Source organism: Halichoerus grypus, chromosome 6 (genome assembly GCF_964656455.1).
Source record: "Halichoerus grypus chromosome 6, mHalGry1.hap1.1, whole genome shotgun sequence".
NCBI classification, from domain to species: Eukaryota; Metazoa; Chordata; class Mammalia; order Carnivora; family Phocidae; genus Halichoerus; species Halichoerus grypus.
The window spans coordinates 8,629,762-8,652,098 of record NC_135717.1 but is presented as its reverse complement, the minus strand read 5'-3'; the positions used below and the strand labels follow the sequence as shown (position 1 = coordinate 8,652,098).

The following is a 22,337-nucleotide window of genomic DNA, read 5'->3' as shown; positions in this document are numbered from 1 at the left end:
CAATGACCAAGCTGCGGTGAGGCCCGGGAGCCCGCCCCCTGACCTGGGCTGCTGCCCCATTCCCGCTCCAGTTCTCCTCGCCAAGTGCGGTCCAGCGACTCTGCCAGGCCCGCCGTCCCATTTACTCCCCGAGTAAGACGCTGCTTGCCGTGGCGGGTGGTGCTGGCTTCCAGGTTCTGGATGAGGGAACAGGTTCAAGGATGCAGTGACTGGCCCAGGGTCCCAGGCTCGCAGTAGAGCTGGGCCTGGAATGGGGCCAGGGCTGGTCTGACCCCATCCTCGAAGTTCTAATTCTTCTCAACCCTCTTAGGAGGATCAAATACCCCAGCCTGCCATCTGTCTGGGGGCAGTGACTGTGGCCCGGGACTACAGGGACAGTGGCCACATCCTGAGTGGGCCAGGGGTACTTTTGCCTCCATAAGCCCTTTTTCTCCATAAGAAAAAAAAATTAAATTCTGTTTTATGTGTTGGTGTAAAGATGAGTATATTATATATTAAAGCATTTTTTTTCCACCGAAAAGTTTGGGGTTTTGGGGGCGCCTGGCTGACTCAGTCAATAGAGCATGTGACTGACTCTTGAGTTCGAGCCCTATGTTGGGTGTAGAGATTGCTTAAAAATAAAATCTTAAAAAAAAGTAGTTACCCTGTGACTCAGCGATTCCACCCCTAGGCATGTATCCAAGAACAGAAAACAGGTCCACACAAAACTTGTACGTGAACACTCGTGGCAACATTATTCATAACAGCCAAAAAGTGGGAACAGCCCAACTGTCCGCTGAGGGGCCAGGAAACAAAATGCCCGGTCTCCATACAGTGGAGGGAAAGTTCTGGAGCGAGGCCAGCCACACGCTACATCATGGATGAACCTGGACAACAGAACGCTAAGTGAAAGAAGCCAGCCCCAGCTCGCCACTGGTGTGGTTCTGTCGATGTGAAATGTTCAGTACAGGGAAGTCCGCGGAGGCTGAGAGTACACGGTTGCCGGGGGAGCGGGGAATGGGGAGTGACTTATCATGGGTACAGCGTGTCCTCTCGGGGTGATGCACATGTTCTGAACTTAGTGGTGATGTTTGCACAACCTTGTGAAAACCCACTGTGCTGTACATTTTAAAAGGATGAATTTTATGTGAATTATCTTTTTAAAATTATATTTTAACAAAAAAACAGAACCAAAAGGAGTAAAGTAAGTGGGAGGCTTGTCAGCTGTCAAAGGTCCTTTCTCTGATTCCAGACTCCTGTTAGACAAGAATGTGGCCTTGTGGAGGGAGGGCAGGGCGCTGAGATGGCAGTAGGACCGGGGGGCTGTCCTGGGGCTGGAGCAGGACAGGTGGGCTGGGGCCTCTGCATCCTGCTCCCACTCTCTGGGTGGAGATGGAAGGCCAGAGGGAGGCTCCTGGCACCTGGGGTGCAGGAATCCCAGGCATGTGGCCCTAAGCCCATGTTTCCAGAGACTGGGTCCTCTCCAGGGCAGGGAGGCTAGCTGGGGCCCCAATTCAGACATGGGACTCTGGTGGCCTGGCTGGCATCTGGGGATCTGGTGGCATCCCCTTCAGTCCTGCACTGGGGCCTGGCACTGGCCTGCCCCACCCTATAGCCCAGCCCAACCCCCTCAGGGTAGGCCAGGCTGGTGGGAGAGGGTGGGGTGCATTTACATTTTCAGGTCTTTCCAGGCCTTGGCCAGCCTCTCAGCCTGACTAACTGGCTCCTCCAGGCTCAAGGTGCTGGGGCGGGGGTGTGGCAGGAGGTAGCCAGATCAGCCCCAGGCTGCGGATGTGGAAGAAAGCTGAGCTCGGGTAGCCATCATGGGGCTCCCCCAGAGGCAGCCTGGCCCATCGGTCCTGCTCCTCCTCGTGGGGGCGCTGGTCTGGCCCCCATCCTGTATGAGCCTGGGTGAGTGGGGGTCCTGGGATGAATTCACCCGGCTGGACCCAAGGGGCTGGGATACCTGCTGGGGTGATTGGATCCTGGCAGCCCCCCACCTCCAACGGGGGGGCGGGGAGCAGGTCCCAGGACCCTCATGCCTATCTCCGTGGCCACAGAGCTGATCCCCTACACGCCGCAGATAACAGCCTGGGACCTGGAAGGAAAGGTCACAGCCACCACGTTCTCCCTGGAGCAGCCTCGCTGTGTCCTGGACGGGCATGCCAGCGTTGCCAACACCATCTGGCTGGTGGTGGCCTTCAGCAATGGTGTGTCACGGTGCGGGTCTGGGGCTGAGGAGAGCTGCCCAGTGGTGCACCAGGCGTTGGGCTTTGTCCTGACGGGCTCTGAGAGGGTGACAAAGTAACCTGGTTTGTGCCTGGAGGGAGCTTCTGGGCCCTTGAGGCGTGGAGGGGCCAGGCGTGGGGGGCGGGGAGGGGCGGGCGGGGAGCCTTAGACCCAGCAAGGGGCTAGGCCCTCTAGCCCCATCTGTCTGTCCCTTTCTCCTGCAGCCTCCAGGGACTTCCAGAACCCGCAGACACGAGCTGAGATCCCAGCCTTCCCACGGCTGCTGACTGATGGCCACTATATGACGCTGCCCCTATCCCTGGACCAGCTGCCCTGTGAGGACCCCAAGGGTGGCAGCAGGGACGTCCCCCTGCTGCGGGTTGGCAGTGACCCCGGCTGCCGTGCTGACCTCCACCAGCCGCCCTACTGCAACAGCCCCCTCCCCAGCCCTGGACCTTACAGGTGGGTCACTCCACCTGGACCCTGGGACAGGGGCTGTGCTGGGGGAGAAGGGGTCTCGGGTTAGAGAGCTGCCCTCTCCCCACACCCTTCCCCTTCACAAGCTTTGGTTTATGCCTCTGTGGGGTCAAGGAGCAGCACTCATCCCAGTTGGGGGGCAGGCAGAATGTGGCCTTTCCGGGAGGCCTGCCCATGAGGAAGAAGTGGGCACCACAGGGCTGGTGGGGTCTCAGGCCCAGAGTTGGGGGGTGGGGGGTGCTGGGCTGCAGCCACTAGTCCATGGGTAGATCTGGCAGGAATCTAAGCCCCAGGCTGAGTCCGGGCCCAAGCAGTGGGTATGAGGCAGGGAAGCAGGAAATAAGATCACCACCCACTTTCTCCGGTGAAGAAGCTGAGGCGCAGGGCACCATGGGCTTGTCAGGGTCACGGAGGGAGCCAGAGTGGGAGAGCAGGTGTCCAGATGGGGTCTGGTCCCGATGTGCCCCAGAAGAGCCAGGCCCAGGGGTCCTCAGGGAGTCCAAGTCCGGCCGAGAGAACCAGCACGGGGTGCAGGGAAGGTGGGGCATGGTGTGGGCTGGACCGGTGCTTCCATCCACAGCCTCCCTCTGCCCCTGCGCGGCCCCTGCCCTGATAGGACCACCCTCCCACCTACCCCATGCCCACTTCCTGGCTCGGCCTCCTCTTACCTCCTGCCCCCATCCCTAGCAGCCACCAGAGCTGGCTCTCCTTGGTGCCAGCCTGCCTGGGTCCCTCCATGCTCAGACACCTTCCAGGGCTCCCCACCTGGCACAAAGATACAACCTCCCTGCGCAGCCTCTGGTGCCCTCAGTGCTCAGCCCAACCCCTCCCTGGGACCCCAGGCTCTGAGTGCGCCCTGACCACACTCCTCCCTCCCTGGCCCTTTGCTTAGGGTGCCCGAGCCTAGCGGGGGGCCTTCTATGGCTTCCTAGACGCCACTTGGCCAGCCGTTTTCTCTGGGAGGCTTGGGGCTCCCAGCTCCATCTGACCCGCTGAGCCACCCTGAGGCACTGTGTATGTGACATTTAGTGACTGGGGTCCCCTAAACCAGATGGGGTGTCTGGAGAGCAACGGCTCAGATGCACTGGGACTGATGGCAGAGGTCACTGTGGTCAGTGCGGTCTCAGAGGGACCCCAGAGGGGGACCAGGCCACGGCTGGTCCCGATGTGCCCCAGAAGAGCCTGGCCCAGAACTGCCTGGAGCTTGGCCGCTGTGGGCGCCCTGCCCAGGGCAGCTGAGGCTCAGTCCCCCCTTCTCCTCCCTGCAGAGTGAAGTTCCTCCTGATGGACGCCAGGGGCTCACCTCTGGCCGAGACCAGGTGGTCCGACCCCATTGCTCTCCACCAAGGTAGCCCTGGGGGAGGGGGGCGCTCCGGCTCCAGTCTGCCCCTGTGGACTCGTCACCCCTCTGCCAAATGGTCATGCTCAGCCGTTCTCTCCCCCTGCTGCCATGAGACTGGGGGCCTGGAGGCACTGTGTCCAAGTCCAGCCCCTCCCCCAAACAGAAGCTCGTGCTGGGGAGGTGGGGCACCGGGTCAGCCTCATGGGCAGACACACGGCTCTGTCCATGCCCAATGTTGGTCACCCCTCGGCTGCCCAGGTCCCAGCCCAGTCGTGGGCAGGGCGGTGGGGGGGCACATTGGCAGGAACAGCCTAGAAGGTGAGACCAAGGGGCTGGAGCCGTGGGTGATACAGGCGGGCAGGGCCCAGATGCCCGGCTGAGATGAACAGGTGGGTGGACTCAGGAGGCTGTCAGGCCTTGAGTGTGTGCCTGGGTGGGGACGTGACTGCCCTGGGGTCCAGGGGCAGCCTCTGAGCAGCGGCTGTGTGCAGGGAAGGCGCCAGCCTCCATCGACACGTGGCCAGGGCGGCGCAGTGGTGACATGATCATCATCACCTCCATCCTCTGCTCTCTGGCCGGCCTCCTGCTCTTGGCCTTCCTGGCAGCGTCCACCGCACGCTTGTGAGTGCTGACGGCCCCACGGGCCTCTCTCCCACCCCGCAGAGCCCCTTCCCTCTCCCTGGCCCCGGCACCTGGAAGCCCTCCTCGAACCTTGCGGTTTTGAGTTGGCGGTGCCCCTTCTAGGGATGTTCGGGGAATATCGGTCCCAAGTCTCTCTCACCTGGAGGGCAGGGAGGTGGCCCAGCAGCTCCTCTGAAGACAGGTTCAGAAAAGGGGCCACCTCGCTCTGCCCTGCCCTTCAGTGTGTCCTTGGCCCCGGCCTTTCTCCTGCTGGGCCTTGTTTTCTCGCCAGCCAGCCCTCAGTCACTTCAGAGAACTGATACCAGGGTAGTCAGGACAACCACCTGGAGGAGGTGGGCCAGCAGCTGGTTCTAGAAGGAAGGAAAGGGAGAGGCTGCGGGAGGAGGCCCTGGCTTGGCAGTGGGCTCCACCCAGCAGGGACCTAGTGCTGCCTCCTCTCCCCATCCAGCTCCAGCCTGTGGTGGCCCGAGGAGGCCCCGGAGCAGCTGCGGATTGGCTCCTTCATGGGGAAGCGCTACATGACCCACCACATCCCACCCAGCGAGGCCCCCACCCTGCCCGTGGGCTGTGAGCCTGGCCTGGACCCCCTCCCCAGCCTCAGCCCCTAGCCTGGCCCACGTGGCTGGGGCGTGGCCACAGGGAGTGGGGGGCAAGGACCTGGGGCTCATTCCCAGCCCCTGCGCCCACACGCCCCTCCCGCATCGCACTTCCCCACCCTGCCCGCAGTCCCACTGATAGAGGAAAGATGTCAGTGTTCGTAGCCCACTGCCGAGAAGGAACTCTTGAGACGTCTTTGGTGCAAAAAGGTGGTTTTATTAAAGCACAGGGACAGGACCCGTGGGCAGAAAGAGCTGCTCTGGGGTGGTGAGGAGTGGCCCATTACATCTATACTTCCAAGTTGGGAGGGGGTTAGGGATAGCGTAAGTTTCTAAGGAATTTTGGAAGCAAGGTTTCCAGGATCCTGAGGGGGCTAGCTATTGTTAGGAAAGAGTCATTTATTACTGTCTAGTAAAAAGTGTCACGAGACCCTTCAGATGTATATCAGTGCATCATATGCTTGGGGGATGACTGCCAACATGTATCTTGGGGGTTTAGAGATAAAGGAAGTTTCCAAAGGAATTTTTCTGCGTTAAGTAGACTTACAGGGTTCTGGGGGTCAAGCTAAGATTGCCTTTTGCCCTTAGTAAAGTGTCAACATCCAGGCAGCTGAGTCCCTAGAGGAATGTCACTCTGCTTGTTTCAAGGACTTGTCAGTGGTTGTTAAGTAGTAAGGAAATTTAATAATTTTTCTTCTGCCTTCGTTTCGCACATCACCACCACCAGCAGCCCTGACTTTGCCCTTCCTGTTCTGCCCTCCCCAGGGAGGGTCAGGGTCAGGCTAGCATGCAGCTCCCACTTCCATCCCCACCTCTGTTCTGCCTGGCCTCTTGCGGGAGAGACTAGAGGTGATGGGCAGAGGCCGCCCTGACCAGAAGCTTCCAGGCTCCGGGAGAGGGGTGCAGGGAGCCTTGCTCTGCCCTGTGCAGGGGACTGGACCGGGCCCATCACGGTTTGTATGGGGCCTGAGCCTCCCTCTGTCTCTCTGCCCCACCTTCCAGTGGCTGGGGACTTCGGAGACGGGCCCTTCCTGAGGGTGGCCAGAAGGTCAGAGTGTAGACGCACATCGTGACCATCTGACCACTTCCAGCCCCACTGCACACACAGATGGCTTACTCGTTCCCACTACACATTTATTAAACACCTGCTGTATGCTGCTGACAGTGCTAGACATAGGGCCTCAGGCCGAGCCAGTCCTGATCTTGGGGAACTCACTCACCACTCTGGACCTGAGCTGACCACGTGTCCAGATGTGATCTGTTACTGTTAGGGCTGTCACGCCTTCAGACTGTCACGTGCTCTCGGGTTCGCGCTCCTTAGATGATCACCCCAACGGGCTCTCTGAGGCCGGGAGCCCCCCATCACCGGCTGCTCACAAGGCCGGTGGTTCCTGCTGTGGCCACACGGGGGCGCCGATGCGCCGCAGCCGTCCGGCCCCGCGCACGCGCACTCCTGTTCACAGAGCAGCCGGGCGTTGTGGGCTGGGGGCGGCGGCCACTCAGTGGGGTCCCCGGAGGTCGGGGCCCCAGGCCTCATCTCGACCAAGCCAGAGGGATAAGCAGTCACGCTCCCGCTTGAGGGCCTACTGTGTGCCGTCCAAACTGCACAACCACCACCGGTTTCCAGCTGGAGAAACTGAGGCTCCGCGACTTGTCCTCGCGCTCTGTCCACTGGTGCCGCGCCGCTCCTGGCTTCTCCGGCCTGACCGCGGGTCCCAGCATGCAGGCTCCGCTGGAGGGCGCCCGCTCTGGTTGGGGAGAGGAGCGTCTGCACCAGGGACCGCCCTGAGCCTGTCCCTTTGACTGGTAGCCCTAACTGCACTTTGGGGGTGCCCCATCGCCTAATGAGCCCCAGGGAAACCCACCCTTGCGTCTCAGGGCCAAGAGGCCAACCAACCACCAATGCAGCTTCTGTGGCGTGAGCAGTGCTCCCTCCCAGGCGAACACTTCAGGGAGGTTTTGCTGTCAAAACCCATGAACCCCTGGTCCCTAGTGGTTTATCCCCCATCCTACCTGCACCCCCACCAGCCACAAGACCTCCTCCAGGTGCAGGCAGAAGCAGATTCAAATGTAGTCAAGAGCTCTGGCTCCAGGGTCCTGGGTGACATCGGCCAGCCCCTTTGGGCAGCCACTTTTGAAATTCTGCTGCTATGGAACTGAGGACCGTCTTGGCCTCTTGGAATCGGAGAAGGGTAAAAGTGCCCCCCACCCTCACCAGCTATGTCCAGCAGAGCCCGCCTCCCACTGTCCTGTCCAGGCCTGGCTCCAACACCACAGGGAGTAGGACCTCTAGGCCCAGACACCCAGCTTGGGGCCTGCCCGGGGGTGGGGTATGGTGAGGAGGAAGAGGCTTTCCCTGGTGTTTGCTGAGTGAAAACATGAATGAATCAGCCCAGGGCTGGACATCAGGCAGGAGCAGGAATTACCCCAGGCTTTTATGTGGCCCAGGGCCTTCTTGTGGCTTATACTGATCCTAGACACAGCCCCAGCGATGTCCCATGTGTGCCCAGGGCTGCTCCTTGCATCTGAACAGCACCCCGGAGCCCTGGGAGGAGCTGTTCTCACCCCATCCGGCCATCTGAGCCTTGACGATGAAGACAGGCTCCAGACAGACATTGCAGCACAGTGGGTAAAGCATTGCCCAGGGGAAGAAAGTGACCCCACCTGCAGGTCAAGGGGGCTTCCCAAGGGTGACTTCTGAGATGAGTCCTGAGGGGCACATGGAAATGAGTTAAGTAGCGGGGGAAGGAGGAAGGAAGAGAGAGTGAGAGAGTTGGGGAGGCCAGGGGTAAACGGTCTCACCCTGCGGGGGCATGGATGCTGCTCAGGGGCTGGCAGCAGGGACGAGGGGTTGGGAGGCCAGGATGAGGGGGACTGGCCTGGTCTTCCAGGCACATGGAACCAGGCCTGAACGAGGGCAGACAAAGGGAGCTGGAGAGGAGGAGGTGGGTTCCAGAATATTCAGGAGGTGGCCTGAGGAACGGGCACTTCATAGATGAAGGAGATGCTCCAGCAGAGGCCATGCTTGGGTTTCTGATGGGGGTGGGGGGTGACTGTGACTGCAAAATGGAGGTGCTTTATGTCCTGCAAGTGGTTCTATCCCCAGCCTGCCTCAGAGCAGACCCCCAGAAAAGGGGCTTCTGGGGATTCCATCTTAGCAAATGGGTGAGTTCAGAAGGACGTTAACAAGTTAATATTTTACAAGGATGGAAGCCTACCCCGGGTCAGCGGGAGGCCATCCTGGGAGCCCTGTGGATGGTGGGTGTTCTGGCCCAGGGCTGTGGTGGCAGCCATGCCAGGGTGTCACAGAATCCACGTGGAGAAGGGGCAGCAGGATTGGTCGTGGCCCAGCACGGGCACCACCCCACTGGGCCCCCGGGGAGCCAAGACAGGGCATTCTGCCCCACAGTCATGCTCCGGAGGGTCACGAGCTGCACCCCACCCTGCTCAGGCCAGCCCATGACAGCCTTGAGCAGAGTGTGTAGTGACAGCCATGTTATGGTGAACCTGTTATTAAATAGCCTTTTAAATTTTCCCCAGAACCGTATTTGGAGAAGGGCCTCCAAATCCATTGGCCTGTAATATAATGGCTCAGTGGCTAAAAACAAGTTCATTGTTGAAAAAGGAAAAAACAGCAGTGATTGTGGGGGTGATGACTCACAGATGACTCATCAGACCAAAAATCAAAGGAATCAGGATGACAGCAGGTGAAACCAGGGGCGGGGGGAGGGGGGGCACCACCGCTCCCTCTCACCGTCTGGGTTCACTTTGTTCCTCTTTGCCTCTGAACCACGTGTTCCTGACCGTCATCCCTGCAATCCCCAGCCAGCCACCCCATCTCTAGCTGGTCTTTCCACATCAGTGTTCCTGACCCCCAAACCTATCCTCCTCCCGGTATCCAGAAGGACCAGATTAGGAACCTGATGGTGTCCACCTTTGCTCACTGCTTGCAGAGACTTCCTGCTGCGAGACCAGAATCTAGATTTGCCATCTCAGTTTCAAGGCCCATCGATCCATCCCTTGCTCTCTGTATTCCAGCCACACAGGTGCCTGGTTAGCCCTCCTGCCACAGGGCCTTTGCACTTGCCTTCCCCCCTCAGTGTAAAACACTTCTCCACTTCGCTCCTCAGCTCAGGAGCTTCCTCAGCTCCTGTGTCTCTTCTTCAGGAAAGTCCTTCCTGTCCCTTCAGCTCTCTTGGATCCCCGTTCTTTCCCTTCTCTGCACGTTTTCCCTTTTGTAATTAGACATTTAAAAGGGTGAGTTTTGCATCTTTCCCACTGGACTGGAAACTCCAGGAGGACAGGGACTCTGTGTCTGATTTGCTCACCATGGTGCCCCTAGAGCTGGCACAGTGCCAGGTTCCCCGGCAGGTGTTTAATGGACTTTTGTTGACTGACTGCTTTATAAAAGGCAAATTCATCTTTGCATTCTCTTTCTTTTTTTAAAGATTTTATTTATTTATTTATTTGACAGAGAGCGAGACAGCGAGGGAGGGAACACGAGCAGGGGGAGTGGGAGAGGGAGAAGCAGGCTCCCCGCTGAGCAGGGAGCCCGATGTGGGGCTCGATCCCAGGACCCTGGGATCATGACCTGAGCCAAAGGCAGACACTTAAGGACTGAGCCACCCAGGCGGCCCTGCATTCTTTTAAAAAAATACCAGCTTCATTGAGATATAATTCAAGTACGATGCGGGGTACCTACTTAAACTGTTCAGTTTGCTGATTTCTAGCATATTCACAGAGTTGCAAATCAGAACCAACTTCAGAACATTTCAGTCATCCTGAGAGACACTATGACTGTCAAAATTTGGGGGGAAAAGAAAACAGAAGTCCTGACATTTATTTGCCTGTCATGGGTTCCATCACTCGCTCCTCCTCTCATTTGGATGAATCACTTCTTAATCATTTTTAACTGGGTAGAACTACATTCCAGTGGTAGGAAAAGTGGGGTCTCTTTCACCCACCCAGGAAACCATCTCCACAGAGCCCGGGAAGCCCCCCCACCCCCAGTGTATTCTCAGCCACAAAGAGCAGGAACCAACCTTAGCTCAGTGGGGAAGGAATGTTCTGGAAGAGATTAGGAAGCTCCTGGAAACCCTGAGAGAGCCGGGGTTGGAGATCACACTGGGAATCCCAGTGCAGAACAAACTGCATTCCTTGGAGTCCTACCATGGGAGCTTCTGGGCTGGTCGCGTCTGGAAGCTGGGCATGGTGGCCACTGCCCTGGCTGGAAGGGCTAGCCTCGGCACCCACTCCTTTGTCTGGGGTGGGTGCATGACTGGTGGGCACCCTGGCTGCATGGGAGCCTGGGCCATGCTGGCGTGCCTGGGTGTGGGTGAGGGGCTGACTGAGTCCTTGTGGAGGAGGGACGCATTTCTGTGATTCTCCAGGGCTGGCTCTGGGAGGACACAGAGCAGAAAGGCAGTGTCCCAGACATAAGAAGGCAGTGGCAGGAGCTAGACCGTCTGAACGGGAGCCATTTATCACTCTAGGAAGGTGGCCGGGCCCCAGGCAGCTGGGGAGTGTGCTTTATATTCACTGTAATGAAAGAATGTCATTAAATGCTGGGGGCTCTTCAGAGCTTTGCGGGGCTCTGTGACTGTCGGCCTTCTAGTAGGGCCCCCAGGGCCAATGTGGGGGAGCGCAAGGGCCTCTCCAGGGTCCAGCCCTTGGACTTGTCACACCTCACTCCTCACTCTGCAGTCTGCCTACCCCATCTGCTCGCTCCCTGGAAGGGAGAGGGGGGAGAGGTGTGGGAGCAGAGTGGGTAGTTCCTGGGGGGTACCCACTTCTGGGCAGGACAACGGACCCGGGGACCCAGCCTGGAGACCCTCCAGGCCATACCGAGGGCTCAGATCCAGTCCCTGTCCTTAGGGAGTGTCCCACACACAGGGGAGGCCCACCCACTGTGATAGACCAAATTGTGGAAAATTCTATGGAAGTTCTAACTCCTAGTGCCTCAGAATGCAACTGTATTTGGAGACAGGGTCTCTAAAGGGGGAATTAAGTTAAAGAGGGAATTAAGTGAGGCCTTTAGAGTGGAACGTCATCCAGTCCAACTAGCGTCTTGATAAAAGATGAGGACACGGTCACCAGGGATGAGCGCAGAGGAGAGACCGTGGGATCAGGCCACCACTGGGCAGCCGAGTGCACGCCAAGGAGAGAGGTCTCCGAAGAAACCAACCCTGCCCACTGGATCTTGGGCTTCCGGAGTGAGAAAACAGATACTCGCTGTTTAAGTAAGCTCCGGGCCCAACGTGGGGCTTGACCTCACAGCCCCCAGATCAAGAATGGCAGGCGCCCCGAGCCTTGTTTGAGCACCCCGGTCTGCAACATCGAGCTATGGCCTCCCGAGAGGACTGATCCACCCACCATATAGCACAGTTGGCGAGAACATTCACGGAGGTGGAGGGCACGGAGCCGGGGTCAGGGTGGGAGGTCATTTAACTGGAGCCAACAGGCGAGCTGAGGGCAGAAGCTTTTGTGCGCAGAGGCTTGGAGGTAGGACAGGGCCTGGGGGCCCACTGAGCAGGCTGAAGACTTCAGAATGGACTTGGGTGTAGGCTGGGGTCCACCTGCTCACCGTCCCTGGCCCAGCTTTCTGGGTGGCCTTCCCCCCCACCCACATAAACTAGAAGCCTCTATAGCTATGTCCTGTCCCTCTCCTTCCATCCCCCACACTGGTCCCAGACTGGATGCCCCTGACTCCTGAGGCAGAGACCCCAGTGCAAGACAGGAGCCCGGGGTTCTCCTTTCTGCCTTATTTGCTGGGGGACCCCCACTAGGAAGCCCTGCCCTGGCCTCAGTTTCTCCTCCACAAAACGAGTGAAGACCTCCAAGCTCTGTGGCTCAGACACTCCAGTCGTGGCCGCCCCGAAACCCCACTCCCTGTGGGTGACACAGGCTAGAGTTACCCACGGGAAAGAATGTGTTGCCCTTGACAACCATTCTTCTCCCTGACTTCTCTCCCTGAGGGACAGAGGGGAATGCCTCATTAGTCATCCTGGCCTCTCCCTCCTGGTCTCCAGCCCTGCTCCCTCTGCTCCCCCTGCTCCCCAGTGGAGGTGGCTCAAAGCCCCCACGAGTGTTTCATGGAACCCCCAGGCTCAGCCTTGCCCTCCGATCCCTGTGCCTGGAACCCTGTCCTTGTCTGAGCCCCAACTCCATGGGGCCGGGGCAGTGGGAGAGCCCGCCGGGCAGGGGGTGTCATGGCGTGCAGGTGGGGGGATGGGCAGGAGGGGTTGGGGGATGAGAGTGGGCTCGGGTCATCAGACATCTCCGGGTGCCTCTTCCGAGTGAGGTCCTCTGCAGGCAGAGCTGCTGGCCTCTCTGATGGCCTATTGGAAGGATGAGTGGATAAAATGCCCACCTTTTTCCTGGCCCCCACTTTGCCTCTCGAGCTTCTGCCCACAGTGGTGCTGGCACATAGTCGCCCCTCAATAAACAGTGGGGCAGCTACACTGAACGTAGCAACTAAAAAGGCCCCAGTCTTCTGACCTCCAGCTGCCCTGTGTCCAGGTGGGGTCATGTAGGCCCAGAGCAGGGAGGACTTGTCCCCAGGCTTAGGTGGGTCAGGGATGAGCCGGGGTCGCTTGCCTCTTGGCCCCAGAATTGTGAGATTTCACTCAAAGGCGGCATTCCCCTACTGAAAGAGCTTTCTGGTTTATGATTCCAGGTGTGTGATGCTTTAACTAGACCAGGTAGGTGGTGAGCTGCCTGTCTTGGGGGGTGTTCAAGCAGACCTGGGAGGGGCTGGACCACCATGCAGTAGAAAGATTCAGGACCAGGGTGGGGTCCATGAACTCTGGGGTCTTTTCCCCTTGATATTGGCACCGACAGGTCTCTGTCGGGGTTTGGTGAGCGGCCCCAAGGCCACGCTGGTGCAGGGGGAAGGGACTGGGTAAACTGCACTTCCCCTCTCTACACGAGAAAGCCCCAGACTGCAAATCTGGGACATGGCTCTGCTGGGGGGGCGGGGGTGAAGAGCCTGGCTGCCCCTGGAAGGGCTAGTGCTTCTCCCTGTGCACCTCCACGGGACAGGGTGTGATGGTTGCCATGGAGCTGGGGCCTTGTTTGGTGAATGGAGCTGGGTGGGCCTTTGGGAGCCTTTAGCTGGCTGCTCTGTGTTCAGGGGTGGGTGGAAGCCCCACCCCGTCCCATGAGTCACCCCAAAGGTACAAGGCAAGGTAGGTCCTTGGGAACAGACTATCCCCTAGGGCTTGGCATGACCCCACCCCATCCCTCTGGGCATTCTGGGCCAACACCCTTCACACTGGGACTCACTGGGGCTGGGGACATCTGGACCAGGAAGAGGGGACACAGCAGAGAAGCTGGGCTCTACCCTGAGGTGAGGCCACAACATGGTAGTTGTCAGCCCGATGCTATAAAACAAGATGGTACCCACGGGCCAACTGGCCAGATACACAGAGCAGGGAGGGGTCCATATTAGCTGAATTTGTGCCTCAGCGCTGGGGACACAGTGGGGGAGTTACTGTTAATGAAGAAAAGACACATTCATCAAATAACGATAGAGCCGTCAGTATATTCAGGGGAAATCATTTATACTGTGGTCGAGTAGAACGTGGGGTAAGTTTACTGTGGCTGAAATGGCCTGATACTGACGCCCATACAGATTGATCCAAGAAATGAATCAGAAAGTCGAGAAGCTGACCTGAACACACACACACACACACGCACACGCACACGCACACGCACACGAATCAGGCATGAATGTGCGCTTCGAGGTGTAGGATACGTCAGACTTCTTTGTTTTCTGAATCCTAGCAACTCTGGTTCCTGGTGTCCACTCTCTCGGGCTGTGGGTCCGATGTTGGTCGCTTTGTGTGGCCTCTCTCCCCTCCTGAGCTTGTGCCAAAGTCCCAGCACGGACCCAGGGTAGGAAAATGGCCGTGGGCGGAGGTGGCGTCTCTGGCCTTGGGTCTGCCCTGGTCCTTCTTGTTGCTGTCATCATTGTGCCTACATCGTGGCACAGCTGGGAGCTGCTGACTCTGGTGACGTCCAGTTGTGCCCGAGTGGGGGCTGGCCCTCAGCTCGATGACCAGGCTCCTGTCTGGGAACGTGGGAGAGAGCATCCCCCAGCCTGGCTGAGCCTGTGCTTGCTGCCTGGCTTCCATGCTGTCACCTGCGACAGCCCCAGGATGAATCTTGCAGGACTAGGGAGGACTCCTGGAGGCCTGGGAGTCTGGGAAGGAGCCCTCATACCTGTGCTTGGCAGGACAAACTGAGCCAGTGGTACCCCGAGTGGGCTGTGGACACCCCTGGTACATATGGGAGCTTGTCCAGGGTTAAGCTGAGAGGGGTCAATGAGAATTGCCTATGTCTGTGGTGTACAAAAACGGCCCAGCTCCCTTCTGCTGGGCAGATGCTTCCGATTCTTTGCCACATACATTGGTTTATTTATTATTTTTTTTTAAAGATTTTATTTATTTGACAGAGAGAGAGACAGCAAGAGAGGGAACACAAGCGGGGGGAGTGGGAGAGGGAGTAGCAGGCTCCCCTCCAAGCAGGGAGCCCAATGCGGGGCTCGATCCCAGGACCCTGGGATCATGACCTGAGCCAAAGGCAGACGCTTAACCATCTGAGCCATCAGGCTCCCCCTTTTTTAATTTTTTTTTTTAAGATTTTATTTATTCATTTGAATCTCAACACCTTTTAAGAGCTAGAAAGAGGGCACCTGGGTGGCTCAGTCATTAAGTGTCTGACTTTGGCTCAGGTCATGATCCCAGGGTCCTGGGATCGAGCCCCGCATGGGGCTCCCTGCTCCGCGGGAAGCCTGCATCTATCTCCCTCTCCCTCTGCCTGCCGCTCTGCCTACTTGTGCTCGCTCTCTCTGTCAAATAAATAAATAAATAAAATCTTTAAAAAAATGTTTAAAAAAATGTTTAAAAAAATAAGAAGCTGGGGAGTTAAAGAAAGCCCTCCAAGGGCTGGGTCCCTCTGCCCCTCCCAGACTCTCAGGTTGGCCCCCCACTCCTCTTCTCCCCTCCGTGCACCCCGCGAGTATAGGAGGGCCAGCGCCCGCTTCACGGAGCTGTCAGCTGGAGCAGAGCACAGGTGTGTGCAGGGATGCACTTGAGGTAACAGCGTGTGACCTTGCGGCGATCGGAAGACAGAGATGCGGGCCAGGTGCCCAGTGAGCATTTAGGGGAGGCGCCAGGGCCATCCAGAGCGCATTTCTGGCAGTGCCGATCCCTGGGGTAGCTAGGACTGAAGGGCGCTGGGTAGCAGGGCCCTTGGGGAAGAGACTGGCCTAAGCCAAGGCGCAGAGGTGCCGAGCATCGAGAGCCTTAAAGAGGTCGTCTGGGTGGCCCTTTGGCTGAGCCTCCCCCCACGCTCACCCAGACTCACCCTGACCTCATCCGCCTTTCCTGAGCTTTTGCTCTGGTTTCAGCGCCCAGTTCCCTTGGAGCTGAGTCAATCATGAATGGAAATACAGTGATTTCAAATCTTGAAAAATCGGAAACGCTCTGTTAGCATGTCCGAGTAGTCGGTCACAAAAAATCTACCAGGCAATTACATAGTTGGTAGGAGTATTCACCCCTTTTGAAGTTCACTGTAATATATAATTGGCACCGTTTAAGTACTTTTGGGGGAAAAAAACAAGTGTATGTGGGCTGGCAATCAAATAGCATGTAAATGCATTATAGTAACTAGAGAATATTTTTTTTTTTTAAGATTTTATTTATTTATTTGACAGAGAGAGAGATAGCGAGAGCAGGAACACAAGCAGGTGGAGTGGGAGAGGGAGAAGCAGGCTTCCTGCCGAGCAGGGAGCCCGATGTGGGACTCGATCCCAGGACCCTGGGATCATGACCTGAGCCGAAGGCAGACGCTTAACGACTGAGCCACCCAGGCGCCCAAGAATATTTATAATTGTTTCAAAAATGTGTTTTAGGGGCACCTGGGTGCCGTAATCTGTTAGGTATCTGACTCTTGGTTTTGGCTCAGGTCGTGATCTTGGGGTCATGAGATCGAGCCCCGCATTGGGCTCTGTGCTCAGCGTGGAGTCTGCCTGGGATTCTCTCTCTCCCTCTCCCTCTGCCCCTCCCACTCGTGCTCTCTCTCTGTCTCAAATAAGTAAATAAATCTTGGTGGGGGGGATAAATAAATAAATAAATAAATGTTTTTTAAAGTACTCCCCAAAGGAGTTTGGGTTTTAGGAGGGTGGCTCTGGCCAGGGGCAGAGGCTGGGCTTGAGGGGGGCTGGTGCTTGGGGCAGGGGGTGCTCCATGAGGGGCCTCTGCTCCAATCTAGGTGAAAGGTGGTCAGTACATGCTCGGCACCAGCCCCACCCCCACTCCTGGCCCCAGACCCCATCTGGGACCCTTCTGACTCAGGAAGAATTGCCCTGTCCTGGCAGCAGCCAGAGCTGGAGGAAGAAGAGAGGACGGGTCACCTGGATAAGGAGCGGAGGAAAGGCGATGTTGGGGATCCCCCCCTTCCAGAGCCCAGGCTGCAGGGAGTGCCCCCAAGCTTGCCTTTGGGTGTGACCGTCTCACGGAGGCTCTGCCCTGGCTGGCTGGGTGATCTTGGTCAAGCCCCTGGAGGGTAACTCCCTTCAGCACTGGGGACTGTGGGGAGCCCTAGGTGCCAGGTTGGGACTGTTGGCCGGACTGTCACTGGGGCTACCTGGACCTGGAGCTTGGAGTCAGGGGTGGGAGGGTCCGGGCTCGTCCTGGTGGCAGCTACTGATTGTTCTCTTCAGACCCCTCCCTGGGATGCCAAACCCATAGGGCCAGCAGATTCTGCCCCCAAACCTGTCCAACCAGTTGTTTGGGAAGAGGGGGCACCTGGGAGGAGCTGCAGGAGGTGCTAGAAGCAGCCGCCTCAATCCCCCCGGCAGTCAGCGGAGGCTCGGGGGCGCTGCGGACAGACCCTGGGACAGACAGACAGTCAGACGCCCGGCCTGGCCATGGCGCCCAGTGGGGGTCGGTATCGGCTGCTGACGCTGTGGCTGCTGCTGACCGGCCTCCAGCGGGGGACAGGCTGGGGTGAGTGAAGCTGCCTCCCAAGCCCCAAGTCTGGGGACTGGGTCCTGGGTGGCTCCGGGGAGATGGCCCACCGGAGAGGTCACAAGACAGACACCTGTCCCCACACCCCAAGACGGGAGAGTGAGCAATGCTTCCTCCCTCTCTTTAGGGTTCTCATCCCCACGCCTCCTGAGCCCCCATCCATTCTTGCCAGGGCCGCCCCTCCTTCCCCTCCTCCCTGTCCCTGAGGGGAGGTTTAAAGAACAACGCCCCCAACGAAGCTCTCCCCGCTGGCTGCAGGTCACTGTGGGCTCTTAAACTGGAGGCGCTTCGAGGTCCAGCCCCCCATCTGGGCTGCTCCCCTCCTTCTCCCTCGTCTAGCGGACACTGAGTCCCTGCTGGGCCTCAGAGACAGAAGTGGGGGCTCTGAGGAAGGAGAGGTCTAGCCCTGAACCTTTGGAGCTGAATGAAATGGAAATGAATCATGCTGAACAGAACCGAGAGAGGGAGAGGGCTCTGGAGACGGGCAGGAAGGCCGCCTCCCCTTTCTGCTACCCTCCAGTGCTGGGGGCCGGGGAGAGAAGGGGCACTGCCCTCAGGGGAGCCTTCTGGACAGAGAGGCTGAGTCCTGAGTCTGTGCTGCCCCCACCCCCATCTCTGGCATGGCGGCCCAGGCTGCCCTTCCCCAGGTGAGGCTGTGAGGGGCTGAGAGGGGGACAAGATCCAGAAGGGGAAGGTGCCTGGGGCAGGGTGGGAGGTGGCACAGCCCTGGGCCGGGAAGAGAGGATAAGCCAGGACATTTCCCGGGGGGTGCACGTCTGGGCCTGGGGTCTTGGTGGAGACCTTCCTTTGTCTCCCCCCCATCCCCCCAAGCCACTCATTCCTCTCCTCAAGCAAACCAACCTGGACCATGTGGGTGGAGCTGGAGGGACTTGAGAGGTGGGTAAACTGAGGCCCAGAGAGTGCCAGAGCTCAAGGTCACTGGGCTCTGTCGAGTCCAGTCTAGGGTTTAGGCTCAGGCTCAGGCTCCCCGAAATCTGAGTCTCACCCCGACCAGGCCTAAGACCCTTTCCCCAGAACTGTGTCCACTGCTGGGGGAGGGGCCTCCTGTGCCTCCATGCCTTCCCCAGGCCCTGCCTGTGGCAGGGACCCCAGTGTCAGGTGGGGCAGGATCTCCCTCCCGACCTCCCACAGTGCTTACCCCTAGTAGGCTAGCAAGGCAGGGGGCATTGGCTGGACTCGGGCTACCCACCCATGTCCCATGGGCACAGAGTTGCTAAGGAGCCCTCCTGATTAATGTCTGACCGAAGCTTCCAGGAAAAGCCTCCATGCCTCCCTCAGATCGGGGCTCCCAAATCAAGTCTGTGCCTCCCCCCTTAGACTGGGGCTTCCAGGACCATGACTCCTCCCTCAGACTGGGGCTTCCAGGACCATGACTCCTCCCTCGGACTGGGGCTTCCAGGACCATGGCTCCCACCTCAGACGGGGGCTTCCAGGACCATGACTCCTCCCTCAGACTGGGGCTTCCAGGACCATGACTCCTCCCTCAGACTGGGGCTTCTAGGACCATGGCTCCCACCTCAGACTGGGGCTTCCAGGACCATGACTCCTCCCTCAGACTGGGGCTTCCAGGACCATGACTCCTCCCTCAGACTGGGGCTTCCAGGACCATGACTCCTCCCTCAGACTGGGGCTTCCAGGACCATGGCTCCCACCTCAGACGGGGGCTTCCAGGACCATGACTCCTCCCTCAGACTGGGGCTTCCAGGACCATGACTCCTCCCTCAGACTGGGGCTTCCAGGACCATGGCTCCCACCTCAGACGGGGGCTTCCAGGACCATGACTCCTCCCTCAGACTGGGGCTTCCAGGACCATGGCTCCCACCTCAGATGGGGGCTTCCAGGACCATGGCTCCTACCTCAGACTGGGCTGTGGGGGCTTGGCTGTCCTGTTGAGCATCTTCTGTCTGCCCCCCACCTGCCCAGAGCGCATCGGCTATGTGCCCCAGCTCGCAAGCCCCACCCTGGCAGGGACACTCACCCAGTCTACCTTCACGCTGGAGCAGCCATCGGGCCAGTTCAGTCACCTCAACATCTCTGACTTGGACGCCATCTGGCTGGTGGTGGCCCACAGCAACGGTGGGTGCTGCGGGGCGCAGGCCTTGGTGTTCCCTCTGTGAAATGGGCGGGAGGCCTGGGAGGAGCCGCCGGTGTGGGGGGAGGGAAGGCAGGTGTGCAGGGGATGGGGCAGGAGGGCTGTCTGGCCCAGCGGGAGGGGAGGAGCCTGCCCCTGCAGCCCACACCATCTGCCCTGCGGCTACCCTCAGCCACCCCGAACTTCACTGCCCCACGGAGGGTGGAGGACATCCCAGCCCCCGCTGACTTCACCCGGAGGGGCTACTACCTCACGCTGCTGGCCCACCGGTCGCTCTACCCGGGCAACCAGCCTGGGAACCAGCTCCGGGTCCTCCGCGTTGGCAATGATACCGGCTGCTTCCCGGCCAAACGGGGCTGCAACGCCCCCCTGCCGGGCCCGGGCCCCTACCGGTGAGCTACCCCCCGGGCCCCAACCTGCGCCTGGGGCAGCTCCCAGCCCAGGGCAGGGTGGCCTTGGGGAATTCTGCCTTCTTTCTCCAGCAGAGGGCCCCCCACTTGGGCCTCTGCTCCCATGGGCCTTCTGGGCCCCGCAGGTGGTTTCCCCTTCCAGGCACGGGGTGCCGCAGCCCCATCTCCCCTCACTCAGGGCTTGATTCACTGACGTTGGGTGCTGGGGATCTAGACCGTTCCACGCACATTTCCTAAATGGGGACATTAAGGCCCAGAGAGGCTGAGAGATGCACCCAAGGCTACACAGCTGGGAAATGTCACAGCTGGAATCAGAGCCCCTTCTGGTGGGTTCTAAGGCAGGCTTTTAGGCCCAGTCTCCACTCCTTCCCCCCCACTCTCCAGGCACTGGGAGTCAAGGGGTCAGACTGACAGGGGCCAGGGCCAGAGGCCTCACCCCCAGTCCCGGGTCTCCTCCTCAGAGTGAAGTTCCTGGTGATGAGGGACAGGGGACCTGTGGCTGAGACAGAGTGGTCCAGCGAGACCCACCTGCAGCAAGGTATGGGAGCGGCCAAATGAGCAGGCCGAACACTGGGGCTGGGGACCCCGGGGCCTGGGGGGCTCCCGAGGATGGGCTGGGCTGGGGGAAATGGGCCACCCCCCCATCAGAGGCACCATTACCACCCTGCTGTCTGCAGGTGCCCTCCCCCAGCGTGGCGGCCCCCAGCTGGGGCGAGGGATGGTTGGTCTGGAGGCTGGTCCAGGTCCCCCTGCTCAGGTCAGGTCTCTCCTCCCCGCCCTTCTCTGCCTGCCTGGGGGACCCCCCTCCCGACCCTCAGCTGAGGCACTGCAGGCTGCCCCAGGGCCCCAAAGCGCGGGCGCCGTGGTCATCATTGCCATTTTGTCGGTCCTGCTGGCTGTCCTCCTCACTGCCCTCCTTGCTCTGCTTATCTACACCTGGTAAGTGGACAGGGTCCGGGCCCCCTGGGAGGGGTGGGGTCTCTGACCGGGACCACCTCTTATGCCCCTCCCCCTCCCTGCCCAGAAGACAGCAGGTCATGGGGTGTGTGTGCATGCATGAACCCCTCCTTCTTTGTCCCTCTCTGCCTGCGTATTGCCCGGGTAGGGGACGGTGGTGGCAGGGGCGTGCCCACGCTCTCGGAGAGCGCACCACTCGCCCCCTGGCGGCAACAGCCGGAATTGCGAGTGGGGGGCTCACAGCGGACCCTCCAGTGGGATACACCCAAGTAGCGGAGAATTGCTTTTAGTCCGAGAGCTGAGCTTTGCCTCAAAACTTCATCCAGAGCTCGGATGCCGGGGCCTGGTGAACCGTGGATGCCCGCAAGGCTTCCTCGAGGAAAGGGGAAGCCTGGCGTCTGGGTCGGATCGGGGGAGGAGGGGAGGAGAGCAGTTCTGGGAGGGAGAGGGGGTGTCTGGGGTGGGGGAGGATTTCTGGCAGCCAGGCAAGCCCGGGTCTTGATTTCCAGCTGAGGAAAAGGGCTGTGTCCTGAGAGCCAGAGGGAGCCAGTGGAGGACTTGGATCAGGGGAGATGGGCAGATCCTGGGGTGCAGGGAGTAGAGGAGAGTGGGGGTGCTGGGGGGGCACAGCTGAATTTGTGAAGTTTAGAGGAATAGCCCGGTTCCCTTTGGTTAAGCCAGCCTGGCCGGTGAAGCCTCAGTTTCCCCAATGCTCCTATGCCTAGAGCTCCAAGCTGTGGGACTTGGATCAGGCCCTAAGTTCATCTTCTCTCCCCTCCCCTGAAGCTATGACACCCGTGGGAGCACTCCCATTTCGGGCCCTGAGCAGTCAGTGTACATGAGAAGATACGACACTCACCACGTGATCAGCCTTCGGTCCGTGGAGGACTCCTGAAGGGTCCTCATCTGCCCCTCAGCCTCCTCCCTGGTCCAGGCTACAGATCCTGGGCTGGGGGCACACCCTGCCTTTTCTGGAGCCCCGGGGAAGAGAGTGCTTCCAAGTGAGGGTGGGGGAAGGGTGTCCTTAGCCCCAAATTGTGCCTGTCCTTGTCAGAAATAAATGTCCCCAGCACCCCCCTGCACATCTGTGTTGTTGTACACCTGAGCAGTCTCCCTGAACCCCTATCCCCAGCTTCCCTGGGGCAGGGGCAGGTACTCAGGAGGATATAGCACCAGGGGTGAGACCTGGGGTCCTAGGCTGGCTGAGTCATCTGGGTCCAGGTAAGCCTCTCTTCTGGCCTCAAGTCTCCCTCTCTGGAACACGAGGATGATTACACTGGCCTCACTGGGCCGAGGTTACACTAAACCAGTGAGGTCGATGTGTACATCCTGTCCTGCGAGTGTCCAGCACTGGCTGTCCATCCCCCCAGCATCCTCCCTGTGGTCCCCTCTCCAGCTGGCCCTCCCTGTGGCCCCCCTCTGGCTGGAGGGCTTAGAGCCTCCAAGCTTCACACCCAGCCTGAGGCTCACTCTGGGCGTGGGGGGCAGGTCGTGCAGGTGAAGCTGACCCTGGCCCCAAATCTAATTCTGGGGTGTCCAGCATTTGTGATCATCAGCCCC

General features: G+C 59.3%; 1 protein-coding gene across 1 annotated transcript; it reads left to right on the top strand.

Moving 5' to 3' along the window:
• The first annotated feature begins 29 nt into the window (after window positions 1-29).
• LOC118523027 (uncharacterized) lies at window positions 30-21,851 on the top strand. Its single transcript, XM_036072425.2, is given in 10 exon segments — window positions 30-1,907; window positions 1,909-1,998; window positions 2,000-2,189; window positions 2,433-2,670; window positions 3,954-4,033; window positions 19,242-19,394; window positions 19,583-19,802; window positions 20,282-20,358; window positions 20,639-20,759; window positions 21,564-21,851. Coding segments are annotated over 10 exon segments (1,383 nt in total). The 5' UTR covers window positions 30-1,802; the 3' UTR covers window positions 21,673-21,851.
• Window positions 21,852-22,337: the final 486 nt, after the last annotated feature.